The 19,691-nt window shown below is 35.1% G+C and overlaps 3 protein-coding genes across 3 annotated transcripts; 2 read left to right on the top strand and 1 right to left on the bottom strand.

Moving 5' to 3' along the window:
* Positions 1–290: 290 nt before the first annotated feature.
* On the top strand, positions 291–4,936 carry LOC146959489 (transcription factor bHLH128-like). The gene is made up of 6 exons (XM_085741405.1): positions 291–834; positions 935–1,263; positions 1,356–1,481; positions 1,590–1,655; positions 4,271–4,339; positions 4,557–4,936. Exons 1-6 carry the CDS (start codon positions 450–452, stop codon positions 4,608–4,610), a joined length of 1,029 nt encoding a protein of 342 aa, XP_085597531.1. The 5' UTR covers positions 291–449; the 3' UTR covers positions 4,611–4,936.
* An 816-nt stretch (positions 4,937–5,752) lies between these two features.
* Positions 5,753–13,430, top strand: LOC146959488 (lipase class 3 family protein). Its single transcript, XM_085741404.1, has 14 exons — positions 5,753–6,112; positions 6,199–6,340; positions 6,424–6,753; positions 6,829–6,950; positions 7,036–7,127; positions 7,883–7,988; positions 9,492–9,646; positions 10,235–10,362; positions 10,644–10,765; positions 11,808–11,905; positions 11,989–12,197; positions 12,349–12,429; positions 12,531–12,900; positions 12,988–13,430. Exons 1-14 carry the CDS (start codon positions 5,798–5,800, stop codon positions 13,061–13,063), a joined length of 2,346 nt encoding a protein of 781 aa, XP_085597530.1. The 5' UTR covers positions 5,753–5,797; the 3' UTR covers positions 13,064–13,430.
* A 2,791-nt stretch (positions 13,431–16,221) lies between these two features.
* Positions 16,222–16,879, bottom strand: LOC146959487 (uncharacterized; the record flags this gene model as incomplete). Its single annotated transcript, XM_085741403.1, has 1 exon — positions 16,222–16,879. A coding segment is annotated over one exon (582 nt), but the record flags the coding sequence as incomplete, so codon positions are not given.
* Between the last annotated feature and the right edge of the window lie 2,812 nt (positions 16,880–19,691).

The following is a 19,691-nucleotide window of genomic DNA, read 5'->3' as shown; positions in this document are numbered from 1 at the left end:
TGCAATGGGCTCGGGCCTCAACGGGCTCGGGCTAAAAAGGTCCAGTTTTAAACGGGCCCAAATTTTTATGTCCAAACCCTACATTTTTTCGGGCTTTTGCGGGCCGGCCCGATAGGCCCGGCCCGTTTTGACAGCACTTAGCATACGAAAATGGAGATACGTTGAAGGTGGGCATGTTTTGAATAAAAAGAGGCACGTGATTGTAAGAACAAGTTGAGTTAAAAGTATTGTACAAGTGGGGTGGGAGGCAGCGCATCTAATCTAAATATCCATTATATCTTGTTTGTTTTATGAATAACAGTCCCTCAACCCCACCCAAACCATCAACTTGATTCTTATTCTTCTATTTAATTTATTTAATTAATTAAAATCATCAAATACCTTCTTCAATTGTCTTAGTCTCCGCTCGCACACAGATTGATCGATTGAGAATTAAAATCATCATCATCATGTATCGTCCACCTTCCTCATCGGGTTCTTCTTCTTCCTCTTCGTCTCAGCAACAACAGAGCTCCATCAGTCAAACGGGTCTCACAAGGTATGGTTCTGCACCTAGCTCTCTCCTCAACACCACTGTGGATGCCATCATAGGAGTAGGAGGATCACGCCTTCTTCCTGGAACGGGACAACATTATTTCTCTGATGACTCTACCCAGCAGCAGCAGCAGCAGCAGCAGCAGCAGCACCACCACCACCACCAACAACAGCAGAGATCTTCTTACGAAGGTCAAGCTGGTGGCTTTGATGGATCCGCTTTGCTCCGTCAGAAAAGCTCTCCAGCCGGCTTTCTCAACCATCTAGCCACTCTCAATCATAATAACAATAACAATAACGGTATATGTTTGTTTTTATTAAGACAAAGTCAAAGTCAATGGATTATATTAGATCTCATAAAGAGTAAGTAATAGTACTAGTATTTTTTATTGAATTGCAGCTGGGGGGTTCACAATCACGAGGGGCAATTCAAGATTGAAGTCTGAATTGAGCTTCACTGGGGGAGGACAAGAATGTCTTTCTCGAATATCCGAAAATGTTGTTGATTATGCATCAGCAGCAGCTGGAAATGGATCATTGCATACTAGTACCAATACCTGGGGTGGAGGCCCCGATAATAATAACAACAACAACTCAAATTCCATAGTATTTTCTTCTTCTCAGACCCAAACTAATAATAATAATAATAGTAAGAAGCGTTCTAGTAGAACTGACACCAATGATGATCCCGACCTTCTTCTACATTGCCTCAATGCCCTCGAAACTCAGGTACTATCTCTTTTCACAATATTAATTCTTTCATCCACAACCACATTATTTCATTTTTAGTTACTAATTCAATATTTCTACTCCTAATTCAGTATAGTCTCCCACAAACTTCTCTGGAGATGGACCAGCTTATGCATAATATTCCCCAAGATTCCGTCCCTTGTAAAATCCGTGCCAAGCGTGGATGCGCCACTCATCCTCGTAGCATTGCTGAACGGGTAATTAATTCATTCATTACGCTACTCTTTCCTTTTTTCTTTCTGCTTCTGTTTCAAAATACTACTCTCTACTGTATATAACAACTCTATTGCAATACATGTATGCAGGAGAGAAGAACTAGAATAAGTGGCAAGTTGAAGAAGTTGCAGGACCTTGTACCTAACATGGATAAGGTATAATTACCCATGCTACCAACTTTTGCTTCCTAACTTTCCTTACCTATTATTAATTCATTTGCTAGTATTTATGTTTCCTAATTTATCATCATTATATAGGCACTGTTTAAGGTAATGCACACATTAATTGGAATGTTTCAATGTAGTTGTACTTGTAGTAATGAAGTAGTTAGGTGCAATGTAGTCAAAAATACTACTAAGGATAAAAACTAGGGAAAATTACATTGAGCTCCCTTAAGTTTTCATTGAATGTCACAAACACCCTCTCTAGTTTTAAACTTGACACTCATCTCCCTTAATTAAGTTTCTAATAGACACAAACCCCCCCTTTTTGTTTAACACTGTTTGCCCACGTTAAGTTAAGAGGCTACTCATACCAATGAAAGAAAAAAAAGCTACTCTACTCACAAATGAACCCCTCAATGAAGGTTGTTGAACCACTCAGTAAAGGTTGTTCTCCATAGAGAAGAAGGACAAGAAGGCAGAAATAATATTCATTTATGAATCTCGCAGTAATTTCTCCTTTTTTTCGTCTATAACCGGTATTTAATTTCATCCCCTTTTCCTTTATCTTATTTTGGGGTTCTATATTTCAAATCCCTTATTGAGTTGGGAATTTATTGTCAGTATTGTGTTTGGGAAGATATGGTTTCGTTTTTTTATAAAACTATGGTTGTTTCAAGTGGAGATTCATACCCAAAATCATTGTCTCACTGTTGTAGATTGCTACTAAAATTTAAATTATTTGACCACTGTAGTTTGTCTCGGCAATCAGTCAAGTTCAAGATACTTATCAGCGATAATCTAGTTTATGAAACTATAGCCAACAACATGAAGTAAAGCTATTACGTATAATATAAAGGTCATGATAATAGTAAATGAGCCAGGAAAGTTGCAGGCTATAGTAGAAAAGCCATAAAAGTATATATCTAAAAGAACAAGGAATCGATGTTGATTTCATGAGAAAGAAGAATGCTAGACATGGATGGAATTGGCATAAGGAGAATACCATAACAAGCTGGAAATGTCATTTGTGCTTCTTTGTTAATGATAACTAACGGTGTTAACCCAAGGGAGGTGATTGCTTTGTTTAAAACTAGAGGGGCTCTCTATGTTATTTAGTGAAACCTCAGGGGAGGTTAGTGCAATTTCCCCTAAAAACTATCATACATAAATAAAACATCTAAATCACAACATCAAACTAAGTTAATTAGACATTCATAACCGTCAGTCCTTAAATACATAAATAATTCAAATCTAAGTTCATAAATAAATTCACCCACAGTTCAGACAGAGGAAGGTAGAAATGAAGGAAAAAAAAACAGTCCTTTAAAAAACCAGAAACAGCGGAAGTAAGGTCCATGTGTAACTGAAAGAAAACCTGGGTAGGCAGCAAAAGTTGAGAACGTGTCGCACGCGGCGGCACACATTTGAGAACCGTAGTTCAGTTGGCGGTGGCGCAAGGAGGAACGACATCACAGAGAAGAGAGGAGACTAGACCGTGAGAGAGTAAGGGGCAAACTTTTCTTACTTTTAGTGTCCGTGTTTCAGCAAAGGAAGTGTTCAAGAAGCACAAGTGTTTTCACAGTACCAGACCAGTTTCAGAAAGGTCTGTTGCGAAACAGATGGCTCAAATTTGTGATCCTATAGTCCTGCTTCAAACTCGCGAGTTCAAACCCGCCGTGGACACACCTCCAGCAATCCTGGCTGTATGACGGCAAGGAACCATGGCCGTGGATCGTAGAATCGTCTGATACTACTCGGCGGTTCGCGATCATGACTACATTGGTTAGGCCTGGACTTGAGAGTATTATTGTAACAAACTCTTGAATTTTCATGAGTACTTGCAATATCTACTTTGATTTGTTAATCAATGGTGAATTGTTTCCCTTTAGAGGAGCCGGAGAGTATGTTTTACTGTGAATTAGAGTCTTTAATCTTGAATCTTGATGCCAAAGAGAGTGACTTGAGTTACTTTGTACTTGCCTGCTTGCTTTGAACATAGATGAATGTAAGTGATACTACAGTTAGTGTAAATGAGCTTCTAAACGACATTTTTCTTTCTATTTTATTTAAGCTTCTACCGTCAACTTTGGATGGTAGCAGTAGCAGATAATACAGAGAATGGGTGTTTCAGCTTCATTTCTTTTCTTTCTAAAATACAAAGTCAATGATAAAATTATTCAAAATCAATTGCCAATAACACTAACAAAAGTTGTAGAAATAGTTTCAGTGGAATGGTTATTCATTCATAGTATTTAACTACCATTTAAACTTAAAGTAGCTTGAAACATTATATGGAACTAGAATTTTGCTTATGCTTTCTTTTTTATTTTTCAAAGTAAGATTTATGTGCAAGAATTGAAAAATTCGACTATACAAAGAGTCAGGATCAAGTTCCAAGTTAAATTAGTTCATAACTACAGAGTAGGTAGATGGCTTTTATGCCATGAGAGTATTACCAGTAATTCAAATATTTTCTACAATAAGTATTGGAGCATCTTCAATTGAATTTATAGGATTACTCGATAACATCACATAATATGCATGTCAAACTAGTGTTTAACTGTGTATTATAGGTTGCTTAATGTTGTTTCAAAATGTGACTGTAGCAAACAAGTTATTCAGACATGCTGGACTTGGCGGTTCAACATATCAAAGGTCTTCAAACTCAAGTTCAGGTGTGTAAAGCTACCATAGCTTCTACTGAGTAGAATATTCTTTATATATATATATGTATATTCCCAAATTAAAAAGAGCTTCACATGAATACAGCATTCTTAAAAATTAATATTTCATTGATAGGCTAGTACATACTACTGTTAAAAATAAAGTGTTTGCATTCTGTAATTCTTAATACTCTGTTGATCTTGACTATATCTTTTCACTACTTTGCAGAAGCTTCACGAAGACCTTGAGAATTGCACCTGCGGATGCAAACAAAGTACATAAACTTATTATGTTTTATGAGATTCTATGGCACTGTGCATAGAAGTCAAGGTTTTGATGGAAACTGATTTTTGTACCTTCCAACTTTAAAAGAATAACGAAGGAAATTGTACATACAATGTATGTTGTAATCTACCTGTGGTAGACGTAGTCTAGAAATATCTATTCCTTTTCAAAATTTGATAGTTGTATTTGAAAGTAGAGGTTGAGTTCTGTTGAATTTTTGGATTGTTTCTTGTTTGGGTACGTGTGATGCAATGAATAACTTATTCTTATGGAATCAGAAAAATAGAAGCGAGAACGGGACTAGTTAGAAATCTGGAATAAAACAAGCAATCCTGCAGTTTACCATTTTTTTTTTGTGGGAACACTTAAGTTTACCATTTTATAGGAACTTCACACACCTATAATACCACAGATCACAGAAGCTATTGTTCGCCAAAAATTTTCTTGACAGATCATATGCGTTTATTTTTTATTTTTTAAAGCATAGAAGCGTACAATGAAGTACATATTTATTTAGGATCCAATTGGTTCAACGGAAGGGAGAGGATGCGGGATGAGGGATTCTAACAAAGTGGAGGGAAAAGAAAGAGAATTTTTTTTTTTTTTTTTGTGGTGGTCGAGGTTCGAATCCCAGACCTTGCATATTTTATGCATTGTCTATACCAACTGAACTAAGCTCACAACTGACTTATTATGTTTGGTTTAAACGAGGGAAGAAGGTGAATTTTAATTAAGGGTTAAGAAGTTAAAGATGGAAATAAATGATAAATATAAGGTAAAAAAAGTCAATTTTAAAGTTTTTTTTTTCCATGAATTTGTCATTCGAGTGTTGCGCGGTGTTGTTCATCCTCTTGTGTGCGACGTTTGATTTCTCGTCCTGTTACATTGCTCATCTGTTTCCTGGTTGACAGATGGATTATTCAATCAATAATTTGAGCGTTTACCTTCCATATCTGACAAGATATTTATTGCAGTCACTTTAATTTGTTGGTCTGATTGTATACATTATTTATTTGATCTTTACAACAATAGTTTTTGATATTATTTTTCCCTAACTCTTTAAAAAAAAGATATTATTTTTCCCTAAAAAAAAAAATAGTGTTTGATATTTAATTATTAATTAATTTCCCCGTTGTGTTGTGTTGTGTTGTTGGGAAGGAAGGTTGTGAAGCAAATAATCGGAAATGAAATGGGAGGAGGGGGAAGGTAGGGTCCCGGTCCCGCAGAGGAAAATGGGCGTTGGAAACGTTAGACGTATGGGGATTGTTTTGGGGATTTGTAACGCATTGGTTTTCCTCCTTGGCTCCCTTATCATTTCCCACACTTATCGTCTCTGCGATCTCCGTTCTCTCCTCCCTTTCGTTGCCGTTTCATTTTCTGCTGTTGTAAGGATTCTTGTTATGCTTCAAACCGCTTTTGCTCAACAATCTGCTGCAACTCTCATTCTTCTAGATGATCACAACCACGAAGATCACCTTCTTCTACGCTTCCAAAGACGGGTATGTACGTATGTAAGGAACCATATGAATATTATTCTATTCTATTTTATTCTATATATTAATTAATTAATTAATTAACAACTCAGGCGAGGTATAAGATATGGCTTTGGTGGAGTCGATGCACCGTCGCCCTCACTGTTATTCAATTTGTGTGTGCTGCTTACCTTATCCTCAACTCTGTTTACTATTTATCCAAAGATAACACCAAACCAACTGCTTGTATTTTAGGTTGGTGAGTCCACTTCATCACCTCTCTCTTTCTCTACTATTTGTATCATCACCTCAACTCACCAATGCTATATATGTTGCAGAATTAGGATGGAACCCTCCTCACTGGTGGAACCACAAGCTACTCTCTCTCTTCATCATCCTTCTCTCTTTTGTTGCTCTAGCTCAATGCTTTACTGGATCCGATGTTCTTCGGTGGAGATCTTTCTATGAATCCCATGACAATGCTTGGAAATCCCATTACAGGGAAGTTTTTGATAACGGCTTACGCGAGACCTTGTGCTGTCTCGGCCGCGTCAAATACTTGACTGCAATCCAACAAGAAGAAGATGAAGTCTATTCCGTTGCACGCTTATTAGGCGATCTTGTTGCTTATCGTGCTTCTGGAACTGGTCATATGGAACTCTTGGCAGGTTTCTTCAAATTTCACTCTCTCAATCCCACATATGGATACCATCACAATGCTGATTGAACTTTTTGTCTTCCAGCTTTAGCTTTACTCCAAAGCAATGAAAAATCTTCAGAATCTTGTCAAGTATCCACCGAAGCACCAGAGATGCGAATCAGGGAGGCTGCAGCTCTTCATAAATTTGCTGAAGCTGCATATACTGTATTTCTATCAAAAACTTTACTTCAAATTCATCTTTTATGTTTACCAATTTGCTTTTCACATTTATTTGCATTCAATGATTCAGGGTCCGTTGCTTGATGTTGGACGAAACCCTCTCATGTTTCCTTGTTCATGGCTCTATAGACAAGGGGTTCTGTCTCCTTGGGCACGCAATAGGTGCTGATTTGTTGGATATTCAACATTATGAATTATGATGTATATAACTGAATCCGTAGTAGCTTGAAATATTCTTTTCAAATTTCAAGTTTTTGGGGGATCCATACTTAATCTTCGTAACCTAGAAATGGTCTCTGAAATCCAAAAAATATATTACTATCAGAATTTGTGGCAAGGTTGGAGGGATCTTCTGTATTGGTGTGCAAGTGTTTCTCTAGTTTGATTGTTCCTCCGCTCATTCTTTTCTATTCAATTTCTGTAGAAATATACTTTTCCTTATCTCTGCAGTTTTTTTCTTCTCTTTGTTGATATGTCTTTCATCAGAGGAAATACCATATCTAAGTAGTTTTGTGTTTTGGAATGACAAATGTTAGTATATTAGTGTTATGTTGTTGGTGGGGATAGAGCCGTAAACCTCCATATCACTCCACTCCTTAACTACCCCACCCCAACCACCAAGCCAACCTTATATCCCCTACCATATGAAAGTAGGTTGGTAGATCAATACACAAGGTTACTTTTTGTATACATGATCAAATTAATGTCAGCGAACTTGTAAGTTTATGTAGCTTGACGACTGAATAGTTGTGCCTATATTTAGGCCATATGTAGCTTCACACTTAGGCATACTGACACACACACACACACACATACATCTTCGTGTTTCTCTGCCTCTGTATCTCTGTTTTTACTTTTTACATTACATCTTACCCGCTTTCTTTCTTCATGTTTATGTACCTATTTCATTTTCTTAGACGACCTGTTTTGGATGGTGATAACTGGTGGCGAGGTCATGCTGCAGCCTTTCTAAAGTATGCCAATTTGCCTCCGGAAGCGCTCAGACATGGGAGAGTAAACCAGGTTAGAGAATTTAAATGTCCAAATGTGCTGTGCATGATGTGCTTTGGGTCATAGGAGACAAAGGCTTATCGTACAAAATGAGAAGAGTGAAATTCCGTAGAAAAGGCCTCAAAATTTTATGAAGATTAAAAGGGACATGAATTCTAGTTAATAGATAACGTAATGCTGAAAACCAATTGACACCAATCACATTATTATTTTTGAATTTTGTTGAATGAATCTCCTCTTCAATAATAAAACACACCTACAAGAAAGAAACAAGGAAAATTTTACTAGCCAACAGTATCAATATATATGTCTTAAATAGATCCAACAGACAGCACCATTCTGCATGCATTTTGCAGACTATACTCTTAGATCAGTAATCAAGTGAGGAGACAAATGGAAAGATAGAGATATGGAGACGAACGTCGAAGCATATCACTTTTGTGCAAGTACAAGTAAAACAGAATATATAGAATGCATTTTAGCAAGAGGAACAAAACTATAGCTTAAAGGTGATGAAATGAAGAAAGCATACTTTACGATGGATCTTACAATTAAGTATCTCAGGTCCATCATATATAGAATAATGAGGAAATAGAGAAAGACGTGAACCATCTGAGTAGGAAACATGAAATGGAGGAACTCCTTAGGTGTAATACTTGATAAAAAAGTACAACTCAAGCTTATAGGAAAATTTTACCGCGCAGTTATAAAACCTACGATGCTGTGCAAGACTTAATTTTAGTCGATCAAGAGCCAACAATGAATTATGATCAATGTTGCAGAGGTGAAAATGACATGATGGACGAGTGATCATGGTCACTTGAAACAAGGCACAATTAAATGAAGTCATCAAAGGAAAAGTTAGGGCGATCCATGCAACTGACCACATATAATGGGAAATAATTTTGGCTCCTCTAAAGTGGGTTGTTTGTAGAGTGAGAAAATCAAGGGTTTTGGCATTGCAACACCTGAGAATTGTTATATATGTGTATATATTATCAACCATCAGTGAAAATGACATGATGGACGAGTGATCATGGTCACTTGAAACAAGGCACAATTAAATGAAGTCATCGAAGGAAAAATTACGGCGATCCATGCAACTGACCACATATAATGGGAAATGATTTTGGCTCCTCTAAAGTGGGTTGTTTGTAGAGTGAGAAAATCAAGGGTTGGTATTGCAACACCTGAGAATTGTTATATATGTGTATATATTATCAACCATCAATTTATGCATCGACAATTGATATTACTCACTTTACTTTCTAAAGTGAGTTGTTCACTTTATAAAAGTGGATCTAATGGGAAAAGGCTTTGGTTGTTGTTGTAAATGCGAGGAAACTCAGAACTATCCAATTTGTGAATATTATATACTCAATTTGTGTATGATATTGTGAATATTATATTATATTTTTTTTTACTGGAAGAGTCTACAAGTATAAAGGTTTTTTTACTTCAAAAAAAAAAAAGTATAAAGGTTTTTTTATTTTTTTATGCTCATTCCCATGCCAGGTCAAGTGTGAAGCTGCATATTTTATTGTGGTTCTACATCATCTACAAACTGTAGTAATTGCTATACGTGGAACTGAAACCCCTGAGGACCTAATAACCGATGGATTATGCAAGGAATGCACCCTTTCTGCAGAAGACTTGGCTGGTTTGATAAAGTATTTTGCATTCTCCCTCTTTTATTCCACAATTAATTCGTTTATAAATTCACACACGTTTTAAACATTTTAAGAGCCCATATGGTTACACCATATGGATTCGGAAATACATTATATCAGAGACACACGTAAAGTTTTCCTCGAGAGGGAGCTATTGCTTTCAACATTGCTGTTATTGTCATCCTATCTTCATTGAAATTAGTGGATCGCAAATTTTAGGACACCTGCATATTCTCTGGCATTGTAGTCAAATCACAAATATGGTTTTCAAATGACTCTGCAGTTGGTCTCATAACTAGGAACTCAAATCATGTCCTATTAGATACCAGAAAAAAAAAACATGTATTATGCTATGATAATCAAGTATCAATTATGTCTGTCAGCCTTCGACAACCGCAAAGGACATCCCTATTGAGTTCCTTACATATGGAGAGAGAATCTTGGAACCGTCATATCTTCTCTTCTGTGTCTTACAATTTTGATTCCAATGTGTAATTAATTATTTGCCCAAAACTTTTAAAGATATTTTACATATTCCAATGCAATACTTTGGTCTCTTGTGTCAATATTTTAAGTTTCTCCTTGCAGCTGCAACCACATTCATTCTGATATACACAAAAATGTGGCTTCATCATTCCCCCACTATGGACATTCGGGTATAGTTGAGGCTGCACGAGAGCTTTATATGCAGATTGAAGGAAACCCTGGAGAGCATGGTACGAAATGCTTGCAGGTCTTTGAACTCCGTACTTGTATATAAAGAGGTGTTCTTGTCAAATGAATTTTTCTTATTCTTTCCTGCTTTCTAAACAATTTAGTTATTGTGGGAGTTAAATTGTCACCATTGTATGGTTACCTGATCGAGTAAAATATTATACTTTTTATTTATGAATTTCCAAACTAAAATTGAAATTTATATAATTTAAAAACATTTGCCTTTCTTACATAACACATACTCCTTTTTTAACATTATTTTCTTTTCAAAATGGAAATACAGACACTGAATCCTATGGGCTTCTTTCTAAATTACTGGGATTTGGATGTGAATGCTTTGGATATAATGTCCGCATCGTTGGACATTCACTTGGGGGGGCTATAGCTGCATTGCTTGGACTGCAAGTATGTCTTTTCTCACTTTTAAAGGCTGAATTTACCTTCTATTTGTTTCTTCAGTAAGCATAATCTTCCATTTTGATTGGATTCAGAACCAGGTATTCGTTGAAAGTCTATTCTGAAAAAAACTGCATATGTAAAACAAATATTCCATGTTTCCTACTTTCCTTAGTTATATGAAAAAAAAATTGTATATGGAAATTATATTGATTGCTTTTGAAAGATGCCATTGGATCTTGCCACAAAAGACAAAACACTAATCCTTATGTATTGTAATACTAAACTCCTAATCCTAATGAGACAAAATAACCAGTCATGATCTATTAGGAAATATGAAACAATTCCAAAATCCAAAAAGACAATCTAAGTAAATTAATGCCAATGACATGTAACAAATATTGAAGGAAATTAGGTATACGATTTTTCCTAATTAAGTTCTTGGTCTAGAATCTAGATATGTATTTTAATTAGCTCTTCTCTTGGATGGAAGGATCGGTAAGTAGTACCCTTGACTTCTCAAGACTGTCTTAAATAAGTGCTATATTTTTTCGTATTACTATATGCAAGAATTAATCAAGTTAGACCAGATTGAAAACTCAAATAATCACTTTAAATGATTTATTATTCTTAATTGGGAAATGTTAACCGTATTCTTAATTTAGTACTGGCCAATACTGAAAGTGAAGAAATGCTGAAAACGTCCCTACATGGGAGGTCATTTTATAAACTTGGCTGCAATTATTTTTTATACCCATTAAATCATAACTCATTCCTTTAATACTCAAATTATACATTTAGCACTTAAAATTTTAAAACAATAACTCTTATATATCACTGAAAAGTAATACTTTTTCAGTTTTACCATGCACACTTGATTAGTGAAGTAATTTTCCACATTTTTTTAATGTTTGTTTCTTGTTAATTTATTTCTTTTTGTTCCTACTTTTTTCCTTAGGCTGGCATTTTATGTGTCATCTTTTTTACTTGCCATATTATCTTTGTAAATGTTTGATTTTATTCTTAAATAAATTGCTGAGTTTTTCTACAGCTTTATAACCGATACCCTAATCTGCATGTTTACTCATATGGGCCACTCCCATGTGTGGATTTAGTTGTGGCTAATGCATGCTCATCATTTATAACAAGGTAATTCTACTAGCAGAAAAGTTGATTGTGGTTGATTATCTTTTGGCAACACTTTCAGCTTCCTTTCATTGTTTATATTACAGCATTATATATGGAAATGAGTTTTCATCCCGCCTTTCATTTGGATCCATTATGAGGCTAAGGGCAGCTGCAATCACATTACTGGCACAAGATCCTAAAGCTGACAGTGCGATGATTTTCAGACTTGCTCGTCGGTTTCTATATATAAGCCAATATGAAAGAAATAATCATGAGGCAGAGCATGAAGCACAGTGTGACATTGATAATAAAGGTTGTTCATTTTAACAAGTTAATAGGCATGTTAAACAGTGCATATTGATACTGTTGCAATTATTAGTGATGAGAGGTATCTTACTTCATCATTTATCAAACTAGATTGGCGAGAGGTTCCTTTCTGAAAAGATTTTCGCTCTATGCTGCAGGCAGCAACAAACAAGTGGTTCAAGAAGCTTCACTCTTGACTGAGGCTATTAAAAAGGATCTTCTTGTTACAGCTGACCATGGTGAATATTGCATCCTTTTGGGAATGAAGATTTCAAATCATTTTATTAATCTGATTGTTCGCATGGTGATAGTTTATATTGGTTTTTTGGTTATATTGCAGGCAACAATGACCATGATGACTTTTCACTCTGGGCTGATACCAGGGCAAGGGACCATATTGTTGAAATTAATAATGCCGAATTTACAAATCCTTTTGCTACAGATGTACATTCAATAGATGATCCGGTGTCTCAGTTTATAGATTCTGTTCCAACGTCTGAAAATCAGTCTGCTGATGATCCCCCTGAGATGTATCTGCCAGGATTTGTAATTCATATCGTCCCAGACCAGAAAAGACCTCAAACTGATTTTAAGATATCTTGGAGAACACAGGAGAGGGGGAAATGTTATAGAGCTTACGTAGCAAATAGAGAAAGCTTCAAAGATATTATTGTCTCGCCATCCATGTTCCTTGATCATCTCCCTTGGAGGTACGCAAAATTATAACCAGGTTGTTTCTTCATTCTTAAACCTAAATGATTGATATATTCTTACAGAAGTCAGTTGAATACTTTCAGATGTCATAATGCCTTGAAAAAAATATTGAAAGATCTAACCGCTAAAGATCAAGTAATGGAACACAACTTAATCTGATTGATATGGTCAACATTATGCTTACTCTGCGATGAACGTGACATGAAGCGGATTAGATTTTTTCCTAAAGATTGTGATTCTTATGGGTGAGATCAAGATGTATAGCAAGGAACAAGCCTTCCTAGTTTTGACATATCCGCTCTCCTACGAGTAGATAATCATTTAAGAAAAGTATATATGTTTTTGTTCATGATATATTATGTAAAATATATCTTGTTCTGTTAATCTATAGATGTTCCTAAATTTTCTCGTATTGTAAATTATCTTACTCTTCTAGGCGGGTCTTTAAAATTAATCTTCTAGCAGCTCTTCAAAATTAAGTTCTAACAATCAATTTTAATGGTAATATATGATATGATACAGTGAACTAGCTTTTTCTAACTAGACATTTAAAGAATCTTTCTGTCAATCCTAGTAGAGAAATTATACTAGTGCATCTCTAGTGTTCCTACTCTCTTTCTATTGGTTTGGTTTTCGTATCAATACCTACATTCCATTGTGTATCTTTGATTATCCAAAAAATGTTGTTCAAATAACATACCTCATCCAAGTATGTCTTAAAACTTCATTTGCATTGTCAATAAATGTGATGATTACGGTCTAAATCAAAGTATTCATAGTTTTTTACCGGTACAACGGTGCTCTCTCATTATTATTATTTTTTTTTTTTTGTGAATGAGATTTAAAAGCCATAAACAGAAAACAAGGAAAGTAATAAGACAACACCCCCCTCCATTCTAAATTATAAGTTGTTTTGAAGAAAAAAAATAGCCACACAATATAAGCCGTTTTACAATATCAATTAAACATTAACAAAAATTCTGAAGAATGTCATTAAGGGCCATGTAAATTATAAATAGCTAGGTTGATCCCTCAAAAAAAAAAAATAGCTAGGTTGATAAACTAAGACACATTCAAAGAATTTTTAGCAGTAGTTACCGAGTTAAAACCTCAAATAGATTAAAAAATAAAAAAAGGGTCTTGTTAACGAGTGCTCTCGAGCACTCTTTAAGGATTTCAAAAGAAGAAATTATTTTATAAAAAAGTCAAATATTTCGATTTCTGATGCATTGATTACACATATTTTCATGATAAATTATCATTTAAAGCCCTTAACTAGTGCCACGGGGACACTAGTTAACATTTCCCATAAAAAAAAATACAAAATTGAATATTATTATTAGATGTGTTTGAATGTCCTTTTGTGAATATTGATTGAATCCAATTACATTTTGAAAAAAAAATATCTTCAAAATCGAACCAAGCCAAATTAAAATGTATACATATACTTTAATACTAATTTTTTATTAGTAAAATATATTGCATTAATATATATATATATATATATATATATATATATATTACATTAATATATTATTCATTGTTTTTAATTTTTTTAATATAATACTCAACCAAATAAATTAGTTTAGTCTATTTTTTTTTACTATTTCATATGTTTCAAAAGATATACAACTTGTAATTTAATGCTACTTTTTATTTAAGGTAATTTGATTATCCTTCATAGCTAGAGTTTAAAAAAATTACCTTACCGTGTCTTTATAATACTAATATCATTCGAATTTTGTTAGAATTGTAATTTAAATATGCAAAATCCATCGAAATTAAACTATACTCCATCCGTCCAAAATTATAAGAAGAAAAAAAACTCATTTTCTTTGTACCAAATTATAAGAAGAAAAAAAAGATTAACTTTTATTATATTTAATTATGTTATTTCAAAAATTCATTTTTTTCAAAGAGAAATTAAATGTAAATTGCATTCCTTTTGCTCTCCCTTTCATTTTCTCTATAACTAATAACCAATGGAAATTGTTTTACATCTTTCTAGGAAATCTATTTCAAGGATAAGACAAGAAACTATACTACAAACTATTGTGTTTTAGTTTTCTTAATAAGTGTGAAATGAATTTTTTTTTCACTTATAATTTGGAACGGATGGAGTATTAAATTGGATCGAATCCATTTTCAAAAAAAAAAGGATCAAATTGGTACAATCTTTGGTTAATTTTAAAATGGTCGTTCAAACATGATTTTTCTTTTTGGATAAACATTTCTCATCTCGACCAAGAGATTAAACTTAAGTGGTTAATAAACTCCGTCGAATATTTGTTGCCCATTTTCCTAAAAATCAAAGGGTTGATACAACAACAAATAATTACCTCAAAATCAATTTAAAGAGCAAGTCTTATTTAGGTACAACTCCAAACAAAATATATTTCAATAGACACATAAATAAATAAAAACATTAAAAAAATCTAGTCACATCATTTTTTAAAATTTAATATTTCAAATGCGAGTATGTATCTGAATAAATTTGATTTAATGTTGTATCCAAATAAGTTAAGTTTTATTCTCATCTAAGTATGTACGTGGGTGGCGGAGCAAAAGAAAGTGACCGGCTATGATTGGGTTAATATTGTTTAGCTGATAGCTATGGAGAAAGTGACCGGCTATGATTAGGTTAATTTGAAAATTGCATAAGTGGAGGATAGATGTGGGAATAATCAACTCTAATGATGAAGGATAATAAAAATATTGTAGCTAAACCAGGTGGTGCGATGCTTCTGGGTGGGATTAGTTATAAGGGTGACGCAAATTTTAATTTGATGCTACTTCTCATCCGATTTCCTTGGCTTTTCATGAAATGCTCATTTTTTTAATGGATGAAAATGCTCATGTTAAAAGCTCTGTTATTATATTATATTATTCTGTAATAAAATTCATCTCTATTTTCAAACAGTTCCAATCTAATCATCCAATCAAATTGTTGTTTGATCTTGTTTAAGTTGCATGTTAGAATGTAGCGATCTTTAGTATATATAGTTTAGTCATATAATTTGTGCAACAAAAAAAAAAAAAAAAGACTTAGTCATGTAATAGAAATATATAAAAAGACTAAAATCTCACTTTTGCTCTCTCATAATGATATTCAAATTAGACCTTAAATTAACATCTCTTATATGTTTTGTTCCTCATAAAGATAAAGGTACCATAAAGACATGTAAAAATAGTTATCTCTTGATCTTCAGGGATTATAGCAATTGAAGTATATCCAGAATAGTCATCTAAAACGCAATACCACTCTTGTCCAACTAGTCTATAATATATAGGATTTGGTCAAGGAAGGGTGATACAAAATGATCCTTTTCGATGGCAAAAGTTATGGTGCATAAGCCATTTCCTTATGCACCATGCATAAGGACTTCACAACCATCAGATTTCACTTATGTGCTCTTTCAATCCAACGGCTACAGTTTCACACTTTCTCACTCCATCCAACGCTTCAGATTTCTCCGACATTTCCATCAACGAAACTCTACTACTCTTCTTCTTCTGCACCACCACTTCCAAATCCACCGGCACAGGAGTCTTCGCATCGGAATATCCCTCCGGTGGAAAAGATATACCTGAATCAGAATCTTGTGGAGACAAAACCGGTGCAGCAAAAGGAGCGGTACCGAAATTCACCGGAGAATGAACGTGAATCCTTTCTATTTCCGACGATTGAGCTGGTGCCAGTGTTGTTGGTGTTACCGGAGCTTCAACCGAATGACTAGATCCGCCGCCTTGCCTTCCTGTAACATTGAAAGAAACCGATCTTGGAACCGGATCAAGAACCGTTTGATTTTGCTTTTCCGGCGAATGTGGAATCCTTCTTGGAGTGAAATGACGGTGATCTGGTGAACGAATCGGATATAACGGAGCCAAATCAAACGGCGAAGGATGATGTGATAACGGAGAGTATCGGTGTAAGACGACACAATTTGCGTCATGTCGAGAGCGAAGAGTGAAGAATCAGTGGGAGCGAAGAAAGTGAAAGAGTTTGTGGCGTTTGAATTAGGATCAAGGAAACCATTAAGTACATCTAATGGTTTCGGAGTACAACTCACAGAAACCATTTCCACAGCAAAATGATTTTGGAGTCCAACTCACAGAAACCATTTCCATTGCAAAATGGTTTTGGAGTCCAACTCACAGAAATCATTTCCACTGCAAAATGGTTAATGTGCTGGAACTTATGCACGGTGCACTATAACCGCTCCCCTTTTCGATGGCTTTGAACATAACTAACTCACATATTGCATGAAATAGGATAAATAATCACAATATTTAACCATTTAATAATTTCCTTCTTTATAACTTCGTTCATGATTGAATTCATACTCGTTTGGCCTTCAATGTTGTTTTAGAATTTTCCACAAGCAAAATTCTATATACAGGGTCGTTCTTACGAATTCGGAGGCTCGACTCTGTAAGTGAAAAGAGCCCCGTAATAAAATAAAAATGTATTTTTTTTAAAGAACAATGTTCTATTTAAATTTTTTAAAAGATAAATACAAGGTGTCGCATATATGCGGTACACCCAAAAGTGAAAATCACTATTGCATAAGGAAATTTTATTTTAGTGGGGTAGTACTAAGTACTACCCCACTAAATTAGTACTACCCCACTAAAATAAAATTTCCTTATGCAATAGTGAGCTATAATTTTTTTTGAGGCACGTACCTTGAGGAGACCCAATTCCATTGAATAGTTTGCACCCTTCTAAGATCTGGCCCTGCCTATATATGCATGCATAATGCAGAGCTAATTTTCTTAATATCTGACATTTGCAACTCACCACTCTTTTGTGCTTCTTCAAAATATATCGACTATAGAGCACCAACTCCTCTTGAGTGGTGTCGGACAAAGACTAATTGATGACAAGGAAGGAGTGTCTCAATTTCCCCCAATTACGCATATTTCAAACGATGGTGATGATTCCTCAAATGATAGGTTGCTCTTGATAATATCACGAGTCAACTTTAGTGACTTATACTTTATCAACCAAAGCTTAGGTGGTTCTTGCTCTGGTTCCTTAACATCAATTATTCTGATGATATGCAACTCAATTTTGTTATAATTATCTTTGTTTTTTTAACAAATTTTATAATTACAAAAACAACCGGGTGTTATTTCATTAAACGAGATTGGCTACACGGATCATTTTTTTTTTCTTTCTATAAGTCAAGAGCAAAATGATATCAAAAAGAGTGGCTTCCAACTAAGTTGGTACCCAACTCTAATCAATTGCCAATTGCTCACATATATTATTAAAAAAAAAAAGGAAAAAAATTACATAAAAACAGGGGGGACATAAACCAGAACCCAGTCGATCCATGCAAATCAACTCTAACGGGGAATACATCAAAGAAGAACAATACAGTGGATCCAACCCTAATCAATTATAACAAACGAACACCATAACGATAGACACTTGTGAGTACCAAGCAGGTCTATACTTTGGCGAATGATGTCATCGTCAACACGAAATCGGATCACGTACCATCAACCCCCTGCAAAAACCGCAACAAGCATTAACGACTCTTTCGAATCTACACAGTCCCATGTCAAACAAAAGGATAATTGGGATACGACAATCCCAAAACAAACACCTATCCAATACAATCCAATGAACCCACAGGGTAGCGTGAAATCAGAGTTGCAAAACAGATTAGGTGAGTGTGCAGAGCTTCTAATCTGGCGTATGAATCGTCTGTCAACATAGAATGATTCAAGTTACATCAACTCCCTAAAAAAACAGCAAGTCGTAACAACCCTTTCGAGTCAAACTAGTTCCATTATAACACGGTGTCGCAACCCAAAATGAATCAACAAACGCCGGAACTTGGACCTTCTGAACAACCACAAAAAAGATCTTCGCATCTCCCGACGCAGTGGATGCAAATCCGTAGACTTTAAATCCTGTAGATCTCAACAGACCTAAGTTAAAATCAAGAATCAAAGCAAGATAAACACCACACTTGTCAAATTCGAGAAAAAATCATGACCCGTACCCAGAAGGGGTTCAACACCCAAAACAACCACCAACATATCCGATGACTAAATGAGGGTGTAGAAACACGACGTCGGCCAACCAGCCACCGTCGTTGAGAATCCAGCAACGAAAGAACCAGTACCAACTTGCATGACCGAAACGAATCTATACTGCTAGGCTATAAGAAAACCAAGGTAGTTCGCGCGGCGGATCAAACCAGCACACCAGAGTCCACCAAAACAACCCCAAAAGAGGTTGAAGATGGTGACACTGCGAACGGGGATGCAAGCACGCCATTCCAGTCATGCGCTACATCGTGATGGGAGATGAAAGGATGGAGATGGACGGTGGAAACGAGAAAGGTTTTAAAGGACACATATCAAATTACACCAAATGTTGTAACATAAAACATATTTTGCTCAAACTCATAAATCTTGAAATAATTTTTAATAATTTCTTTTATAGTTTTTCTAGGTCATCATATGCCTCTATTGATCTGATTATCTTCTATTTGATCTACTCTCCTTATCACACAATCTATAGGTCTTCTCTCCAGATACTTAAACCCCCTAAGTCTATTTTCCACCATTTTTTCTACAATAGGTGTTACCCTAACTCTCTCTCTCTCTCTCTCTCTCTCTCCCTCCCTCTCTCTCTCTCTCTCTCTCCCTCCCCCTCCCTCTCTCTAATATTATCATTTTGAATAATATCTTATCCAATCTTATCATACATCTAACACAACTTCCTAATTTTGTACTCCCTCCGTCATGAAATAATAGTCGTTTAAGG

This window comes from Medicago sativa, chromosome 1 (assembly GCF_051527215.1).
Source record: "Medicago sativa cultivar Bolivia chromosome 1, Bolivia_mono, whole genome shotgun sequence".
Lineage (NCBI taxonomy): Eukaryota > Viridiplantae > Streptophyta > Magnoliopsida > Fabales > Fabaceae > Medicago > Medicago sativa.
The sequence above is the reverse complement of the archived record's forward strand: the minus strand, read 5'-3'. Positions and strand labels throughout refer to the sequence as shown.